General features: G+C 37.1%; 1 protein-coding gene across 4 annotated transcripts; it reads left to right on the top strand.

The window, feature by feature from the left end:
• The first annotated feature begins 5,973 nt into the window (after positions 1–5,973).
• Positions 5,974–20,241, top strand: LOC132059390 (crossover junction endonuclease EME1B-like). 4 transcript variants are annotated; one of them, XM_059451992.1, is made up of 13 exons: positions 6,023–6,122; positions 8,668–8,707; positions 9,831–9,986; positions 10,097–10,167; positions 11,588–11,770; positions 11,854–12,007; positions 12,106–12,215; positions 13,591–13,766; positions 14,934–14,997; positions 15,119–15,237; positions 17,644–17,733; positions 18,592–18,706; positions 19,635–20,241. In XM_059451992.1, exons 1-13 carry the CDS (start codon positions 6,117–6,119, stop codon positions 19,815–19,817), a joined length of 1,467 nt encoding a protein of 488 aa, XP_059307975.1. In that variant the 5' UTR covers positions 6,023–6,116; the 3' UTR covers positions 19,818–20,241. The 4 variants fall into 4 exon arrangements, with proteins under 4 accessions (XP_059307974.1, XP_059307976.1, XP_059307977.1 ...); XM_059451991.1 differs by lacking the exon at positions 8,668–8,707 and having other exon boundaries at positions 5,974–6,122; XM_059451993.1 differs by lacking the exons at positions 8,668–8,707; positions 19,635–20,241 and adding an exon at positions 18,003–18,091 and having other exon boundaries at positions 5,974–6,122.
• Positions 20,242–20,638: the final 397 nt, after the last annotated feature.

The following is a 20,638-nucleotide window of genomic DNA, read 5'->3' as shown; positions in this document are numbered from 1 at the left end:
AATACGCATCTTATGAGGTGAAAATTAGGTGTCAACAACAGTCCTTTCCGAGAGTACCATTTCCGCACCTCATGACTGGATAAGATGTTATCTATTAATGTTTCTTCCTTCTATAAAAGCAGATTGTGAGAGGTTGACAATATGACTAATGACCTCCTTAATTCTGTTTGTTAAGATCTTAGTTCTGATCTTATAGATGGTAGTACAACAGGCTATAGGTCTATAGTCTTTTACATGAGTTGGGGAAGGAACTTTAGGAGCAAGAGTTCTAGCAGTACAACTTACAGCTTGAAGTAATTTCCCAGTTCCAAAGAACTCTTGGACAACATTAACGTCATCCTCCTTGACCATAACCCAATGACAAGTAAAGAAATCAACTGGAAAACCATCAATACCTGGAGATTTATCATGTGGCATTCCTTTGATTGCATCTAGTATCTCTTGATCAGTTACTGGCCTAATTAGTTGACATTTCTATTGGTATGAGAGACATGGCCCCCTTCTGATTATCTCCACATTTGGACTGGGTAGACTTTCAGCAACTGACCCCATTAAATTTGAGAAGAATTTGATGAACTCAGCTTCCACTAGATTGGGTTCTTGCACCTTGTTTCCTAAGTCATCATACACAGATGTGATGGCATTCCTATAGGTTTTGATCTTCAATTGAAAATGAAAGTACTTGGTATTAGCATCCCCACAAGTAATCCTAGTTGCCTTGGATTTCTGCCTAAGTACTTGTTCCTCAATGTCACACCACTTCTTGATTTCTTTTAGCAACTCTTTATCCTAGTCAATCAAAACAGGACACATAGGTTATGTTTCAATTTGAGCTTGAATCATTTCCTGATTTTGCCTAGCTAGGTGTAGTTTTTTGCCATAGGAAGCCATATAAGTATTCAATTTGAGCTTGAATTATCTCATGATTTTGCCTATGATAAAAATGCGAGATAATTCAAGCTCAAGTTGAAACACAACCTATGTGTCCTGTCTTTTTGCCCCTTCTAATCAGGTGCATCAGACAAATTGTTGTGCAAATTTTGAGCAAGTTGGGTCATACAAAACCAAAAATTGCAGAGAGTCTAGTCGGAATCGAGCTCCAAGTATAAATTTTAATATCTTTGTTGAACACAAATTCTGCCACTGATGTTCACATAATTAGAATATGGGGTATGGGCGGTATAGGCAAATCAACTATCGCCCGAGCTGTCTTTGATCAACTACATGGAATGTTTGAGGGCGGCTGCTTTCTTGATAATGTTAGAGAAGTACATCAAAATCTAGACTACAAGCTTTGGCGTAAAAAATTGCTTTCTGAGACACTAAAAGTGACTAAAGACAATCTTTACTCCAAAGACCAATTTGCCGATGAACAGGCTGAGCTATAAAAAAATGATCATTGTTCTTGATGACATGGATCAAGATGAGCATATAGAGAATTTTCTTGCTGGAGGGCACAAGGGGTTCGGGGCTGGCAGTAGAATAATTATAACAACAAGAAACAAGCAATATTGGCCCATGGAGTTGATCAAGTTTATGAATTAGCCTATTAGGGATTAATGAGGCTTTAATGCTATTCAACAAGTTTGCTTTCAAGGAAACTCAACCTATGGGTGCTTTCGAGGAACTAGCGCTACGCGTTGTGAAATGTGGGGCGGAGCCAAGTGGCTGCCAGGGTGTTCACCCGAACCCCCTCTATAAAGATTACCATGTATATATAAGGTTAAAATTATTTTTTATATATAAATAGTAGATGTTGAACTCCCTTGGCTTCCTCGTTTCTTACTCTTTTATATTTTTGAACCCCTTAGTGAAAATCCTGGCTCCGCCACTGCCTCCCACTAGCTCTCAAAGTGTTGGGATCACAAAAGAGAAAAGGAAGAATGGGAGAGTGAGTTGAAGAGGTTGGAAGGCATTCCTCATGATGATGTAATAAGGAAACTTAAAAGTGAGCATTGACGCATTGAGTGATCTGGACAAGAAAATATTGCTTGTTTCTTAAAGGGGAAACAAAGGGATCGGTGATCAAGAAATTCAATGCTTTCGGTTTCAAACCTGAAATTGGAGTGCCAGTGCTTGTTCAAAGATCTCTGTTATCCATATCTGATGATGACACATTCCAGATGCATGATAGTTCAAGAAACCGCTTGGTACATGGTTCGCCATGGACAAACTAAAGAGAAATACATCAGGTTGTGGATTCCTGATGACATATGCGATGTTATGTCACAGAAATCAATAAGTTTATTGACTAGCTAATATAGTATATTGAAGTGGATCAACTGATCCCATCATTGCCTGTATTTTCTTATAAGAATCAACTAACAAAGATTCAATAAGAAAGAAAACCCAGAACACTAAAAGAATATGTGAAAAAAGAAGATGTATTTTTTTGATTTGTATATATCATCCACCCAATGAAAGAACATGAATTTATATAGGTAAAGAATACTATCTCCTAGAGGCGGATGTAGCACTATATCTATGGGTTCAATTGAACCCCATGCTTTCGGTGCGGGGTATAAAATTATGTGTAAAAATTTACTAAAATTACAACAAATAGTAGATATGAACCCATAACTTTAGAAATATAATGGTTCAATGCTAAAAATCTAAAAGGTTGAACTTATAAAGTTTAAATCCTAGATCCGCCTCTACTATCTCCTAAGAGTGAAGTTGTGAGCAGATTAATGGCTCCAACAGAAAAATAAAGACTAAATGACAATGAAGAGGGAAATGGTATGTTTTCATTGGTAAAGTAACGAAACAAATTGAATTAGGATAATAGGCTAATCAATGCTTTTAATGTTGATCGATAACAAATGCCAATCAGTGCGAGAAATTGCATAAGAAAGTAATTGGCATATAAAATATTCATTAACATGTCTTTAAAGAAAGAATCTAGACAAATATTTTTCAACAATCAACATTACCTTATACTATAAGTTTGTTGATTCAAATCATTGGTGTTAAAGATCATAAAGATTGTGGTAGTGTGATAAATACTCTTTTATTTTTAATTAAAAATTTAGTACTGAAAATGAATTCACATTTAGTAGTTGAGTGTTATATCTTCAAAGTGAAAAAACTTTTGATGCAAATCTAAATTAATTGAATTCCAAAACATATATCAAATACCAAAAGAAAAAGACATTTTTGAGACCTTTTGTCTTTTGATGGTCTAAAAGAGTAAAAGTTATGAACCAATGCAAACTATATATATATTTTTTTGATTTCCTCCTCCTTCACATAGCAAAAGGAGATCAAACAAATTCAATTTTAATTTCGCGAATGTAAAGCTCGAGTGACTGAATACTAAAGATCAAACGAAAATATCTTTAGTATTCAGTCATAGAAAAGTATTTTTAATGGAAAAATACATCAACACTTAATATAATTTCAAATATTTAATTACTAAAATTATTTTATTTGGTATAATTATTATATGTGACTTAATTTCTACCAAACAACAACAACAACAACAAACCTAGTGTAATATCACAAGTGGTGTTTGGGAAGGAAAGATGTACTCAACCTTAGTCCTACCTTTATGGGTAGCGAGTCTATTTTCGATTGACTCTCGGCGATCCTGATCCTTTATTCAGACTTTAGACCCAAGAATGTGAATGAGCTCACACAATAAAACATATTTGTTGAACATCATTTCGAATAATTTTTTTTAGCATTTGGTCATAGAAAAAAGTAATACACTTGATATAATTTATAATATTTGAATTTTTAAAAATCTTTTATCTGGTATAGTTATCATACATGACATATCTACCAAAAGTAAAAACAGTAAAATAACTAAAATATAATTTCTCAACTGTAAAATATATTTTCTACGACAAAAAAAAAGAAAGAAAAAAACTCCCTTCGTTTTAATTTATGTGAATCGTTTTGAGATACGAGGGTTAAACTTTATAACTTTCCGCTAATTTTAATATAAAATTTTCAAATTATTCAGAAACGACATAAAAAATACTTTAAGTCATGTTAGTTTATAATTCAAATAATTTTAAAAAAATATACAGAAAACATGTCAAAGAAGGCTCCTCCCCAAATAGTAGAGTAATATTTGCTTTATCCATCTTTTTTTTTGCGCGGATTGTCCTTCATTTTGGGTGGTCTTTAATTTTTGCCCTTCGCTTAATACTCCGAAGTTGTGAGTTCGAATATAAATTCTACCTTATGAATTTTTTTTAGAGAAAGGCAAAAGGTAAAAATCTCTGATTTGAGGAGCAAAAATTAAAGACCACCCCAGTGAAAGGGCAATTTGCCCTTTATCCATTACACAGCCCTTTAAGGGGTTTTGCGTATTTCCCTTGCCTTGTTTTTTCCCGCTCTAAGGCTGAAGCTTAAAACCCTTGCACCCTTTGAAAAAAAAGAAACGTATTTTGTTGTTGTTTGATGAAAATGTCTCAGGCGATCCACGTGGACATTCTCTCGGACGATGACGACGATGGTGGCAAGCGAAACGAGACCGTTGATCTGTCGAGTCCAGTGACAATTCCATCAAAGAAGAAACAAAGAAGGGAAAGTGGGTCTACTAATTGGAATAACCGTGTTTTGATAATTGAAGACGACGATGATGATACGACACCGTTTAAGCCTTCAAATTCTACTCCTTCCTTGGTGGCTGATACCCCATCCATGTCTGATTTCTCATTTGTTAAATGCTTGGACCCTAATAAGTCCTCCCGTAAGTTCCATATTTCTTTATCCTAATTTTAAATTTGAAGTTGTGGAATTTAAGTGCAATTAGGGTGTGTTCGCTACCAAGGAAAATGTTTTCTAGGTGGGTTTCTTACTTATTTTCTTGTGTTCGTTAAGTACGCAAATACATATTATTCTTTGTCCTTGTTTGCAATTTAAGTTGATACAAATTGTGGGTTATTGCTATTTGTTTTGTATATTGCTATTTTGCTATCTTATTTTAGTTTGAGCCAAGGGTCTATAGGAAACACCCTCTCTAAACAACATACCCAGTGTAATCCCACAAGTGGGGTTTGGGGAAAATAGGCAATAACTATTATCTTAAAACCATTTGTTTATAATCTAGATAAATACTATGAGAGGTGGGGGTAGGGGTGGGGATAGGGGCTACGGGGGTGTGGGCGAAGATAAGGTGTGTTCATATTTCTTTATCCTAGTTTGAATTTAAGTTGATAGGAATTGTGGATTATTGGATTTTAAGTAATTTTTCTGCAATTAGTATGGAAAATTACATAGTTTTGGTTTACGCACGCTAGTCTTTTTACTATAGATGATGTCTCATTGTAGAAATTAATGTGGATTATACAACATTTGGACCCGTTCCATTTCATTCTTTGTTTTATTTAAGTTCTTTTGGCTATAGATTTTCCTAAAATACAACAATGTTGGACCCTTAATCCTCGTGTGAGTTCATATTTCTTTATCATAGTTTGAATTTGAGTTGATTGAATTGTGGATTATTGGATTTTTAAAGTATTTTTTCAGCAATTGATCTAAAATTACAGAGTTTTGGTTTATGTGTGTTAGGGGGCGTTTGGGCATAAAAGTTGTGAAATCTGAAAAAAAAAAAAAAAAAAAGTAGTACTATTTGTTTTCAAGTTGAAAATGGTATTTGGAAATTGGAGTTGTGTTTGGATATGAACACAAATTGGAGTTGTTTTTGAATTTTTGTGAGTGATTTGGATTGAAAATTGTGAAAACAGCTTTTTGGAGTTTTTCGAATTTCGGGGAATTGCAACAATTCTATGTCCAAACAGTTTTCCGGAAAAACATTCTGGAAAAAAGTTCTATATTCCTTTGTTTCTTTTTGTTGTTTGGTGTGACTGCTAAAGGCTTGATTGTGGATTTTCTCCTGTACTGGGATTTATATTGCAATTTGCGTCTTTTAAGTCTTTAGAGATTTATGTACTCAATAGTAGTCTTTCTTCTTCAATAAAAGGAAGAAAGGAAACAAGTGTTGACAAAAATTATATCTTCTTCAGGTCTTGATTTGACCCCATCCATGGTTGCTGAAACCCCGGCATCTGAGCTTCCAAGATATAGTGCTCCAATAGTCAGATGTACTAAAGCTAATGCTGATTTGCAGAATTTCTCTTCTTCAATTATAGACCACAACAAAGATGGCGGTAAGCCTTCAACTAGCCTAATTTGAAGTTTTTAATTGAATTTCAAGTTTTGAGACATCAGAGTTGCCATTGTGCTGGTGAAAGCAACTTTACTTGGGCTTTAGAAAAAGTGAAAAAGGGCCCAAGAGTAAATGTTTGATACCAAACATTTCACTTCTACTTAAGGGTTAACAAACTCCCGAAGCAAAAGTTGGACAATATCTTAAATCCTATAAGAAAAAAAAAAATCTAAAACATAGCAAATAATACAAGCGACAGAAGATCTATAGAAAATGAGCATTATTATGTGGACAAAAGATGGAAAGATCTGGAAGTAAAATTGGGGAGAGTTCATATATAGTTCTTTAGGAGAGACCTTTGTGCAAGTCAAATGTGTGAAAAGTGAAAACTCTTCGCATCCTATAAAATGTGCAGGAAATAAATTATATGGTTTCTTGGGTTAAGTTGTAGGTCGTAGCAGTTAATTTATGTTAGTATTTATCTATTATTTATTCCTTCTGTCATTAGTTAACATTATACGTCGGTCACTTCAGTTTCCGACTCAACAACAACAACAACAACAACCCAGTGAAATCCCACAACGTGAGGTCCTAGGGAGAGGCAGAGTGTACGCGGACCGACTCCTACCAAGGTAGACGGCCAAGTTTTCGAAAGACCCTCGGCTCAATAAAGCATAAAAGCATAAAAACATAAAAGAGAGGTCGATAAGGCCAAGAGATTCAAAGCGATATGAAAATGCAAATAACTAAAGCGACTAAGCCATGATGAAGGCTTTGTAAAGAGCAATAGCTATCACGATAAAATAAGATAATCAAAATACGTAATAACAAATAGTAGCAATCAAAGCACAAGAACTTATATCGCGATAAAGTGACCACTAATATGAAAGGATAAACGTTACTATCTACTAGCCTTCTCACCCTAATCCGAGTCCTCCATACCCTCCTATCTAAGGTCATGTCCCTGCAGTCGAATCGCGCTATATCCCGTCTAATCACCTCTCCCCAATACTTCTTCTACGCCCACCCCTACCTCTTCTCCGAAACCATCCATGGCCAACCTCTCACACCCTCCGCACCGGGGCATCTCGTGTCTCTCCTCTTCACATGTCCAAACCATCTCGCCCCGCTTCCCGCATCTTGTCTTCCACCGAGGTCACTCCCACCTTGTCCCGATAGCCTCATTCCTAATCCTCGTCACTCCGGCGTGCCCACACATCCATCTCAACATTCTCATCTCAAAGCAACTTTCATCTTTTCGAACGTGAGAGATCTTAACGGCCAACACTCCGCCCCATACAACATAGGGGCCTCTAACCACCACTTTGTAGAATTTGCCCTTAAGTCGTGGTGGCACCTTCTTATCACATAGACACTCGGAAGCGAGCCTCCATTTCATCCACCCTGCCCTAATACGGTGTGTGACATCATCGTCAATCTCCCCACTGCCTTGTATAATAGACCCAAGATACTTGAAACTACTTGTCTTCTGGATGACCTGGGTACCAAGCCTCACTTCCACACCAGCCTTTCGAGGTGCTTCACCGAAGCCGCACTCCAAGTACTGTCTTGGTCCTACTCGCCGAATCCTTTACACTCCGCAGTTTGACGCCAACCCTCCGCCCTTAGGTTGACTCCGCTACGAGTCTCGTCGATCAAGACTATGTCATCCGCGAAAAGCACACACCATGGCACCTCACCTCGAATATGCCGCGTCAATTCATCCATCGCCAAGGCAGCAACAAAAAAACGACCCAAGAGTCGATCCTCGACGCAACCTCATCACAATTGGGAAGTTCCGAGTCTCCTCCTACCGTCCTTACCTTGGTCTTCGGCTCCCTCATACATGTCCTCGATCACCCTAATGTACGCCACAGCACACCTTTAGCCTCCAAGCATCTCCATAGGATCTCTCTCGAACTTTGTCGTAAGCCTTTTCCGTGTCGACGAATACCACGTGTAAGTCCCTCTTCCTCTCCCTATACCGCTCCACCCGCCTCCTTACAAGATGGATGGCTTCCGTAGTCCGAGTCCCGCATTTAATCCAAACCGGTTCTCCTCGAAATAGATACGCCTCCTCACCCTCATCTCCACCACCCTTTCCCACACTTTCATAGTATGGCTTAGCACTCGATACCTCTATAGTTGTTGCAACTCGGGATATCGCCTTGTTCTTGTATGTGGGGATCAATACACTCGACCTCCATTCTTCGGGCATCATTGCCGTCTTAAAGATGACATTAAACAACCTAGTCAGCCACTCCAAACCTGTCGAGCCCGCAATCTTCCAAAATTCTCCAGGAATCTCGTCAAGTCCTCGTCGCTCTTCCTTGCGCATCCTACGAACAACACCCTTAACCTCCTCAACCTTAATACTCCTGCAATACCCAAAATCGCGACGCCTCCCTGTATGTTCTAAATCTCCCAACACAATGTCCCTGTCCCCTTCTTCATTCAAGAGTTTGTGGAAATATGACTGCCATCTCCGTCTAATGTGAGCCTCTTCTACCAATCCAGAAGCTTGACCGTTGCTTTTGTTGATCTAGCATGCTATTACAGTTGCTTTGCCTTCAAGACAGTACTACGGCAAGTTGAGGCTTAAGCTTTCATATTAGCTTGTAAAAGAATCATTTCCAGGCCCTTCTCTAAAGATCATATATGGTTTTGCTTCTTTAATTTTACTAGTTAACTGTAGAAAAAACATGAAATGCAGTTACAAATATCTCCGGTCTGCTAATAGAATGTGCCTTAAAATAAGTGTACCATATATCCATTCACATTCTGTTCTCAGGAGTCAAACCCATTTTCTTTGTGCACTGTGTTTGCCTTTCCAAATGAGAGCCTTGGAGCAATGGTAAAATTGTCTCAGTGTGACCTGTAGGTTATGGCTTCGATCGTGGAATTAGATACTTGTGTCAGGGTAGGCTGCCTACATCACAGCCCTGTGGGCTGCGGCCCTTCCCCAAACTGCATGAATGCAGGATGCTTTGCGCTCCAGGCTGCCCTTTTAGTGTGTTTGCCTTTCCCCTGGACATATATCATGTTAAACTAATACTAGGAAACTTCCATAATACTTATCATTATAACCTGGATGTGCGGAAGTTTGGTTTGCTCTTCGTGCTGCATCACTCTGCCTGCTCCTATGAGTTGTGTTTGATTATTCAGATATTTTCTGCAAAGGCAGATTCTTGGTGTGCCTCGTGTCAAGGTCAGCCATAATACTTTGAGCTAGTTAGGCGCACTCCTCATATGTGTTTTTTCTCTGATGTAAAAAGGGGATGGTTAAAAGGATATTTTAGTCCTTACAGTGTGTTTGTTAACCCAAAAAGTATGGGCACATTGGCTTTTAGGTTTAAGTTTATACGAAACAAATAGGAAAATGACAAACCTAGCTTTGACATACTTGCAGATTCTTCTCATTTGGTGGTCTAGTCTGGTTTTCCTATTTTCTTGGCATACTACTTAAGAAAAGAAATTGTCAATCTTCCAAGGATTCCGTTTAGCCTCAGAGTTTTGTCCGCACCTTTCCTTGCACAAGTGGACTGCTTTAACTCAGAGGAATTTCTTGCACCATTTTCTTGGTAGCTTTTGTTGTAACCAGTTTTATTAATTAGGTTTGCATGAACTGCCATTTGTGAAATTTTTCTGGTGCGGTGTGTTTTCATCGACTTGAACCGGTGGCTCTTCTTAAATTTAAGCTTTCCTTCAGGAATTGATGGAGTAATTTGTTTGGAGTCTGATAATGAATCTGAGAATAGTGGTAATTATGGTGCCTGGAAGGAGGAGGAGAAACTTTGTTCCCCGGAGGCAATTGTAAAGGAGACAGAATTGAGCTCCAGACCTTTTGGGTCCACCCTTTCTCGTGGTAAGCTACTAATGTTTAATCTACTGGTGAATAAGATTAGAGAATCAAATTTTCCATTGGCTGGAATTTACCGTCAGGCTATTCAACTGAGACGGAAAATTGTTGAACAGGTTTTGACAATTTTATGCGAATGCCAGAAGATGTTTCTCATCGAAATTTGAGTGAAGCTGGTCCTTCTCTGGTGTGTCTGCCTTGTTAAAGTTTATTATATTATTTTTCAACATCTTTTTTTTTTCTTGCATAGTAATAGGCTTTCCATTCCATTCTTCTTCTTAATATGAATAGAAACACCCCCTTCCACAGCTCCCCTCATCTTGTGCATGTGTGCCCCTTAAAGAAGCCAGCTTTTATCAGGATGTTGCATTATGGTATACCATTCCTTGGAACACACATTATCCACAGAAGCTTGTGTGTTTTTTGCGTGGATAACTCACAAGAAGAAGCCAATAAGAAGAAAGCCATGTTCAATTAACTTTAGGATTTTCTGACACTTCGACTACTGACTACATCACTGAAAAAAAGTTGATTTGACTCCTGTTCGACTATGTAAGTTAATACAGATACCTCATAACTTGCTTCAGGAATATGGGAGTGGAACCATATACTGCATGTAAATTGGAATGTGAACAAGTGAGCTTAACAGATTTTTGAATATTCAATTCAGCTTCACTCGCTTATCCTTGTAGTTTAAACTGCTGTTCAGTCGCTTCTCAAGAAAAAGCTTGAAGTCGAGCTTAAATTCTCATCAATTCCAATCAAATTCTCTTGATTATGCTATCAAATTAATCTCATATCTCAGGGTTCAATCAAAGAAATATTGAATAAAAGTGAGATTTAAAAAATGAGTCAAAAGGTTGTGGAAGAAAAGAATAATTGGCAGACAACAATAGCAATGAGAAGGTGCGGCTTAGATTGGACTGGAGAAAAAGAGAGGGAGAGGCCTATATTAAGCAATACCTTAAGGAAGGAAAAACAGCACTGATGGAGAGGGAAAGGGAGAAACTTGGAAAAAGAGGTGAGGGGAAGGAAGTGAGAAGGAGGCTTAGGGCTGTTGAGCATTGAGGACTTGAGGTGGAAAACGTAAACCCTAAGTGCTCAAACTATATATCTTTTTCCAAAGAAAATATGGAAGAAATTCCTCATGAACAACACTTAGTCAAATGGTCTTAATAAACTCGGCTTGTACTAAATAAATGAACTCAAGTTGAGCTTAGATTAGCAGAGTGAGTTTTGTTCGTGAACCACTCATTTCATTTAAATACACCTACTCATACACTGCAAATATCCAAACTGTACTAAAATGGTTTGAACCTCTAGGGTTTTCTTATTTTGTCAGAAGAGTAGAAGATTTCAATCTGAATTAAAGATTTGTGTACCCTGGGGAGCTGAGCATATCCCGAGCTCATGAGTGCAGATTCTGCCAAATGAGAAAGGCATCTGAATATTATAAGTCTATTCACAGACGTGCCTAAATAATTAGCGTGAAGGATAAGGGTTAAGACATGTTCTTAATGTTTGTATCTTTGTCTAGACCTTTTCTAAATTCTATACTATGAAGGGCTTGTCTCTATTTAAATTTTGATGGTGCAATTTGCTTACAGGACCATTGGGATCCTGATGAAGAAATAGATCCTTTGGAGCCAAAAAATGAGGTCTCAAGACCAAAAGGAAAAGGTAAAGGCAATAGAAGTAACAGAAGCAGTGGGGATGAAGCAACAGGGAAAAAGAGAATGTCAAAGGAAGAACAACTTCGCCTAAAGGAAGAAAAGAAATATCAGAAAGAGGTAAGCCATCCTACAAAAACCTATTTATTTGGAGGAGTTTAAGTAATTATGGCATATAAACTAATGTATATTCATTAATACAGCAAGAGAAATTGCAAAAGGCAGCCGAAAAGGCTGAAGCTGCCGAGAAGAAAAAGCTAGAAAAGGAAAAGCAGAAGTGGGAAAAGGGAAAGTTTGCACATAAGTCTATTGTAGCTCAAATTGACACTAAAGTTGTGGAACTAGGCTCAATTGGAGGTAGATTTTATTTCTCTGTTAGTTTCTTCCCCACCCCCTTCCATGTGTCCTTAATTGCGTATAAATGACTGTCTTACATGGAAATGTTATCAAGTCAGGCCATTTGCTAACAAGGCTTGCGGAGAAAGGTCTTTCCTACCAAATTAAATCAAATCCAATTGAAAAATCTATTGTGTGGTCAATGAATGTCCCAGAGGAACTATCTAAGGTAACTTATTCTTCAGAAATTTGGCAGATTTCAGTTAACCTATCATCTTGAACTACTGGACCACCTTTTAATAGTTGTTTTTAATCTCATATACTTAAATATTGTTCCCATTTAACTTTCAGTTGAATAATAGATGCTTAACTGACTGTATTTAGTGCTAAAATATGTGCATCTTTATGTGATATCTATTTGGATGTCAATTATCTTTGAAAAAGCAAATTTATTTTCTTCTGATGGTAATATTTGGGTAGTTACTTGTCACAACCCAAATCTAGGGTGGTGACATGCCCTTAGTGGGTAAGACACCCACGCAAGCCTTTCTGGGGTTCTACAAAAATTGGACAAAGTTTCCTTTGCTTCTAGGGCTGTCCATATTTCCATGTCGACTAAATTAGTTCCACTATAACGCTTATCAAAATAAGTGATATCCATTACTATGCATTCAATTTTAACACAATGATACTATGTCAATCACCCGATACCATAAGGAATTCTAAAACATACTTATAAGTCTCACATCAACCAAGGTACTTACCAACTAATGGAGCAACATAAGAGTTCAACGTTTAAATATCAAAGCAATATAAATAAGTCATGTCGGCCCTTTCTTTCGAGGAACTTACTCGTGGGGGAAGGACTTATCCTTATTCTTTGGTCCAACAGATTCTATTAGTATGCTATCGCCAAAAAATTCTGATAGTAAAGTACTTGGTGCTTTTCTTGATCAAAAGTAAAGTACTAGAAATCGATGTCTCTTACTTTTTACTTGATATCCTCAAGTACTTCCTATTCTTGAAATGTTGACGTTTCTTTTCACTGTTGCAAACCCGGGACTAGCAATTTAAGTTTTTAAATGAGGTGATCACATGGAAAATGGTATAAGAGAAACTTATGAATAGTACTTTACCTTATTTAACAAAAATAGTGCCAGAGAATGCAAATGTCATATTTCCATATATTAGAGCAAGTAAAAGAATCAAGCTTGCATGTGAACGCGTGTGGTGTGGACCTACACAAGTAATAAAAGTGTCCCCGCTCTAATAACAGAGTTTTTAAATGAGGTGGTTACATAATTCAACAGTCAAATACTAAGAATAATATCAGATGTCCATTTGGGCTTTGAAAGAGCATATTGCTGGTGTTAGGGTTTTGATAACTGCGTCCAGCTGTTTTTCTTGTACTATGCAAAAGTTTGTCTTGCTGGTCTCTGATTCATTCTTTTGAGCTTTCTACTTGTCATGTGTATGATGGCAATTGTGTATGCTAGTGCTGCTACAATATCAAGTTTTTGAATAGGTTCTCTAAAGCTAAGGGTAGCTATTCTTTCTAGCTTTTGCAATTTAGTGTGGTCATTAGATTCATTATTTTTGCGCAGATCACATCTGATGTTATCGATGTTCCATATGTATTATTAATATTTGAGGCCGAAGAGTTTTGCAACCTTGTAAATAGCAAATCATTGATGAGTCATGTTTCCCGTGTTCAACGCCTTTATCCTCTTCATACAGTTTGTTATCTCACAAACAAGCTTTTGGCATACATCAACAAAAGGTTGACGGTAACTTCATTTTTGTCCTTTATCTCAACTCTTTTTCACTTTTAAGTTTGTTAAATTTCCGGACTATCTTGGGATTGAGGTGTAGTTGTTGTTATTGTTAAGTTTGTTAATTTATTTTCTTGTGAATGTGTTTCTTCTTTGCTATGTACACACACACACACACATATCTTCTCTGTTCTCCATTTGTAGAACTGTTGCCGTATTTTCCTTTTCAGCCTTTTTTTCTTCATGTATGACTGAAGATCCTGAATTTGATCATTGGATTGTTGACTACATTTGTTGTCCATCTATAGAACTTTCTATTATAGGTGCCTTTCCTTTTTCAATTTTCCTCTCTTCATGCCTGACATGCTAGAGAGATGAAACACAAGTTGTGATAGATCCTGAATTTAACATTTCGTTGTTAATTTTCTTTCTGTTGAATGTTAAGTAAGATGGAATGAAGCTTTGAGGAGCAAATTGTATTAAGTACAATTATGATGCACCTATTAGGTTTCTTGTGGTTTTCTATTGTAATGCTTTCGAATCATGTGCTTAGTATCTAATTGTTCTCTTCAAGAAAGAAAGAATAAGTAGCAGCAAAGTCCCTGGGGGATTTCTTGGTTTTAGAAAAAAGTAGCAGCACGTTGAATTATTAATTGAAGCCAGGGAGAAAAGTTAGTTGAAATAATTCTAACTGAATGTTTATTTCCATTTGCTTTATTTTAGAAGTATACAGAAAAATGCAGCAGTTCAAATTTGATTTGTTAGGCAACTCCTCTGGTACATGAGCCTGTTGAATTGGTATGACCTGGGTATGTGTATTTCATAGTCGTTCTTATTACACAAATTATTTGCTGGTTACAGAACGTAATCATCATACATAGCATATTTGATACTTGTAACCGAGTCCATCTAACATAGAGCATTCTAATCTTGGGCATATATTTATGTTCTTTTTGTCGGTGGAATACTTTGTGTGCCCTAAAAAGGCTGGCTTGTGAATGTTATTTTCTTTGTCATCATATTTTGCAAGTCTAAGCACTTCTTCTGTCCTAAATCCTCATGTATAGCTCAAAGAAACAACTGGTCAAGGCTTCAAGATCTCTAACGCTTAAGACAGCAGGAAAGATATTTAATTTTCTACGGTACCTAATAATTGTGACTGCTATTGGTGATAGGGAACAAGGTCAATACAAGGACCCTGCCAATCAGACTGGTTGGAAACGGCCACTTATAGAGGAGGTTGTTGCAACACTGATTCTTGTAATTATTGAAATAATTAAGTATCTTATTCATGTAAGCTTGAAATTCTGGTGCTATTCCTTGGGTTTTGAATTCCCTTTTTTTTTTTTTTTTTTGGCAGGCTCTGTGCAAGTTAACAATTAATTTTGTTAAGGTGCATTCTAGGCACTGTGTCGATGAAGCTGAATTAGCTGAACATGTAGCTGGGCTGACTTGCAGCCTAGCTTCCTGTCAGTTTCGGTATGTCATAGTTATATCTCAGTGAACTTGTATTCTTGGACAATTCAATGGATGCCATATATGCAAACATCTATATAATATCAATGTAATGGCTTGCAAGTAATTTGAAATAAAATTTGGGCTAGTTAATTGATTAATACCAATTTACAAAAATAAATTGATTAATACCCAACTGAATTGTGAATTTGTGAAGTTTCTTATACTACTACCTCAGTGTTATCAGAAGTGAAAAAGTGCAAAAAAGCTCTAAGGTCTGTTAGGGCTTTAAGCGCACATAAAGCATGGGCTTTAATGAAAAAAGGCGCCAATAAAGAAAAAAACACAAATATATATGTTTAGTCCAACACTAATATTTATAAGCATGAATAACAAATTATGGGCAAAGAAATTGAACTTTTTTTACGATAAAGTGAAGTATCAATTGTTTAGTGTCTCCTCTTCAAGAAAGCTCATTCGCAAGGAAAATTTTTTCCTAGTGCGTTGATGATGAAACTGAAGCGCAAATTAAACGAGACGAAGCACTCAACATGTTTTGAGCCTCGCTTCAGGGCTTAAGCGCGTCCTTCAAACACTTTTAACTACCGGTTGTCTACTACAATTCCTAATTAGGAAAATTGAGGCCTCTTGTTTACTATGTTCTTTTCAGAAGGAAAATATTTGCTCACATTTTTTCCTGTTCTTTTCGGATGAGTGGGCAGGTGGTTCAGGGATTTCATCCCCCTGAATGCAACATCTTTTTTGAGTTTTCCTTGTTTACTGCTACTTGAGTAAAAAATGTGGAGTGACCTATTAAGCTTCAATTAGAGGAGTTACTAATCCCGGGGGTGTTTTGGGGGTGGGGGGTGGGGGAAGGGATCTGCAAAGCTTGTAGTTACATTAAACAGCAAGAACCGGTTTCTGCGTATTTTCTTTTGGAAAATTAATGAATTTAAAAAGGTAAAATATATTTATATATTAAAAAAAATACCACATGGACAAAAGATATCCATGTCGCAGCGAGTGCATCACACCTCCTTGGGGTGAAGGCTACCAAGTAGCCAAGTATAGAGGGGTTATTAGGATAAAAATAGTTTAGATGTGCACTGAATAAATGGTGCCAAGTTTAGGGGGGTTTCCCGAGGTATTATGCCAATCTAAGTTGTGCGGACTCTTCGTTTTTGATGCCGCACCCATCTTGATATGGGACGGGAGCGGGAGAGGAAGCGGGATACGTCTTGGATACGGTCAACCAACTTCGGATACTTCGATCGGAGTCCATGGACAAATTTGGGGGGAAAATTGAGATTTTGATTTCTCAAAATGAAAGATAAAACACATTTAAGACATGGTAATGGCATACCTTCAATATTATAGCCCTTTTGTCTCATATTCATTGCTTCATGTTTCAGGCCCAACAGAGAGAAACCAATAATTCAATGGGTCGTGTTCTTTATAGCTCTATTTTTATAATTTTGAATTTTCTTAGCCGAATCCCCGCACCCGTATCCATACCTGGATCCGCACCCCCAAATCTAAAAATTTAGATTTTGCCGAATCCGACACTCCAATCCTTACCTGTATCAGGTACCCGCACCCGAGTCCGAGCAACTTAGATGCCAATAAGTTTTTGATCGAGTTGCAGTTGTACACAATTCAATTAAATATCTACTGACATTCAGTATTTAACTGATGCATAGCTTTATGGTAATAGACCGTTACATTCATAAGACATGTAAGTGAGCAAACGAAAAAAGTCAGAAAGAATTCCACCATAATCATTTTGTTGGGTGGAAGCATAACGAAAATAAACCTAACATAAAGTTATGGATGATTAATATAATGTTAGTTTGCAACATAAAACTCCACATTACAAATGTGTTCCTGCATAGCTAATAAAACATTTGGTTTCCGGTTTACAACTCCACAATAGCTAATTTAACAATTGATTTTGGCATGAAACTCTGTTTTATTAGTAGTGGTATAATTTATCCAGGCATCTTTATATTATTTTATGTGGAGTAAAATTTGAATAAAAATACTTATACTATTAGTAATACCTAGAATGATTATGTAATGATATGCCCTCAAAGTAGGTAATCCCTGCATAAAAATTCCTGTATTGTTATTCATTTATAAAAGTCTGTACATTATTATTGATTGAGTACGAATTTTTACATTATTATTCCACTGCTAATGGAATGTGGCCAGAGAGAGTACTATACTCGGCTGAATGGAAAAAGTCGTTTTATGTCATTCCTGCTCTTGGTTCAAATGAGATGGTGATGCTCGCGACATTTCAATATGCAGATGCCTAAGGACTTCCGTTCTCTGGGCCAGCTGCCTAGATTAAATAGAGATGATAAAGAAGTTAGTGTTTCCTTCTACTGTTTCATATGTCATTGCTAAGATGTTCTTGGTTTTTCACAGAGACAAGTTAACAAGACTATCTGTTAATGCGAATGGTTCTCTTATTCCCAAGGATGCCGTTGACAAGAACCAGATAAAAAAGAGCCCATGGTAAGTGCTTGTGCTGTTCTCCATTTTAGAAGTTTGGATTTCCTCAATGTCCATAAACATGTGTAATGGAAAAAGCTGAGTAGGTTTTCTACCGAACTCCCAAGGCTGTGAATCACTCACTATCTTGGCCTCAATTGTTCTCTTACCAAGAACCTTTTTTTCCGGTTGAAATAGTAACAAATCTATCTTCATTGTTACCTTTTCTGTTTCCTTTTTAACCTATACTGCCTTGAGAAACCCTCTAATTGAATTGTCTTCATGTTGCTAAGCTCTTGCACTCATCTTTTAGAGTGTATTGAAGCAAGCAAGATCACAGTTATATGCAAGGAACATGTTTCAAGTTGTATCTCTATCTTGGGTTAAGTTTCAATTTTCTCTTTTTCTATGTACTTATTTTATCATCACTCCTGATTGACTTAGAGAGATTTTCATCCTTTACTGCTGAGTTGTACCGTCTTTCCTGCTTCATCCAACAATGATGTTTGAGATCCCAAAAAAGAGCAGCCCGGTGCACAAAGCATCTCGCGTTAGCAGGGTCCGGAGAAGGGGCGCACCCCAAGGGGTGTGATGTAGACAGCCTACCCTAATGCAAGCATTAGTGGCTGCTTCCACGGCTCGACCCCAATTTAGCAAGTTTTGCCTTAGCTAGTTTGTACTGTACTATGGGGCTTCTACTTGAACCGTACTTTCATAACGGTGAATTGTGTGTTAAATGGTAAAAGTAAGCTACTTTATCACTTAAAACTTTGAAAGCTTACCCGTTTTTACAAGCGTTTCACCCATTTAGCCATCTTAGATGCTAGGGTAGTAGTGGCTGCTCCATTCTTATTGGATTGCATGAATTGTCATCTCTTGCAGGTTGAAAGCATTGGTGGCTATTCCAAAGGTTCAGCCACGATTTGCCATTGCCATATGGAAGAAATATCCCACAATGAAATCTCTTTTGAGTGTTTACATGGATCCGAGTAAATCGGTAGGCAACAAAATTTCCTCCATCTTCCCCTCGGAAAAATATCTCATTTGCTGATATCACGGTGCAACTTCTGGTTCACTATTTTTACTTTCATGGCTTTTGCATATATGGCAAGATAATATCAAGAACGGTACTTCCTTTGGTCTTGTTACACTACCATCTCTCTCCTTTTCACCAGCGTATTCAACTTAAGATTTCGGATTGTATGAAGACCTTTCTAAAGAGGGTGATTTTTTTATTTTTTATTTTAAAAAAAAACTGCATTAGACTAGCATATATTCAGTTCATCTGAGCGAACTGAGGAGTGTATGCTTAAGAAATGTCATTTACTAGTGGGCGAGTTACCTTATGGAGCTGTTATTGTCTGGTAAATGTAATTCATTTCTTGTTCAATGAGGATACTGTTAGCCCGTTTGGATTGGCTTATAAGCTGGCTTATAAGCTGTTTTCAGCTTTTTTGAGTGTTTGGCTGGCCAGCTTAAAGTCATTTTGTGCTTAAAATAAGCTCAAAAAAATAATTGGACCCATTTAACTTAGTTTATCTAAAGCAGCTTATAAGCTGAAAACAGCTTATAAACCAAAAAAAATAAGTTGGACTACCCCAACTTATTTTTTTCAGCTTATAAGCTGCAAACAGCTTTAAGCTATAAGCCAATCCAAACGGGCTCTGTTATGCAAGGAGCCATTCAGACAATTCTGTTCAAACAAGAGCTTGATACAACCATAAACATACCCATGTAATCTGTGCAAACAAGATGTTGATAATACTGAAAATTGAAATGTTATGGGAACACGTACACTTGCTTCGTCGTGTCGTACTTATTTAGTCTCTTAACAGTGAATGGAAGGCCACATTTCATGCTGTAATATATGATCCTTTGGGGAAAAATGAGTTCCTAATATATTTTTACTCTTGAAATTTTTTCAGGTGCATGAGAAAGAATTTCTGCTGAAAGATTTGAGAGTGGAAGGGTTGTTGAGCGATGATAGAAGATTGGGGGAGATCTGTTCGAAGAGAATATACAGAATATTGATGGCTCAAAGTGGAAGCAGCAAGACAGATGACATTGAGTGTGGAGCTGATCTCTTCAGCCAACATTCTGCTGAATGATCTATATATAATCTTTTTGGACATTGGCGGTGTTTGACTAATTTGCGCGCCCCTCAACTAATTCAACGGACAACTTGTCCGGCCCACAAGCACAGGTATCCAAGGCAATCCTACCTACCAAGACTGGAGCAGACCAAGTCACACCAATTTTTGTAGCTCAGTTTTGGACGTGTGATCTCTAAGTTACTTCTATGCCTGATCCTTTTTCTTTTAATTCTAAGAAAGACAAATCCGTCAATAATACAGATGATAGGACAGGGCTAAGGCAGTAATCTCGACGGAGATTAGGATGAGCTTTGCATTAGGCAATCGACTTGGGGCACAATGATGTATAATGTTTATTACCCTCGTAATATCATGCTATGCTCCTAACTGATCGAAATCCTTCATAGTTCATATCAAGGTTCTTTTGATTTGTTTTTCTCTTTCACTTTGCTAGACTCTTTTTTGTTTCCTTTTCGTTTAGTCCTAATCTGGGGATTCCCTGTCTAAAAAGAGAATTAGTATTTCAATTGCATTAATCCTTTTTTGAGTTGCTACTGGTTGCCGTTAAAGTAGATAAAAACCTGGCTTTACAGCCTTGCAGAAGATACTTGTTTTTGATTAAGTTGATTCAATGCTTGATATTTGTTCGGTCGCTTAGAAGTTCGTTAAGATTATTTGTGATGTTTATTCCTCTTAATCATTGATTTTGGTGTGCCTAACTAGTCTAACGCAGCAGTTTTGAGACCACAAATCTGATAAATATTTCTGAGAGCAATAAATGACATATACTACAATCAAAGCTAGAGCTTGACTCTTAAGATTTCATTACTTGATAA

This window comes from Lycium ferocissimum, chromosome 6, assembly GCF_029784015.1.
Source record: "Lycium ferocissimum isolate CSIRO_LF1 chromosome 6, AGI_CSIRO_Lferr_CH_V1, whole genome shotgun sequence".
Classification (NCBI taxonomy): domain Eukaryota; kingdom Viridiplantae; phylum Streptophyta; class Magnoliopsida; order Solanales; family Solanaceae; genus Lycium; species Lycium ferocissimum.
Note: the sequence above shows the minus strand (reverse complement) of the source record. Positions and strands in the feature narration are given on the sequence as shown.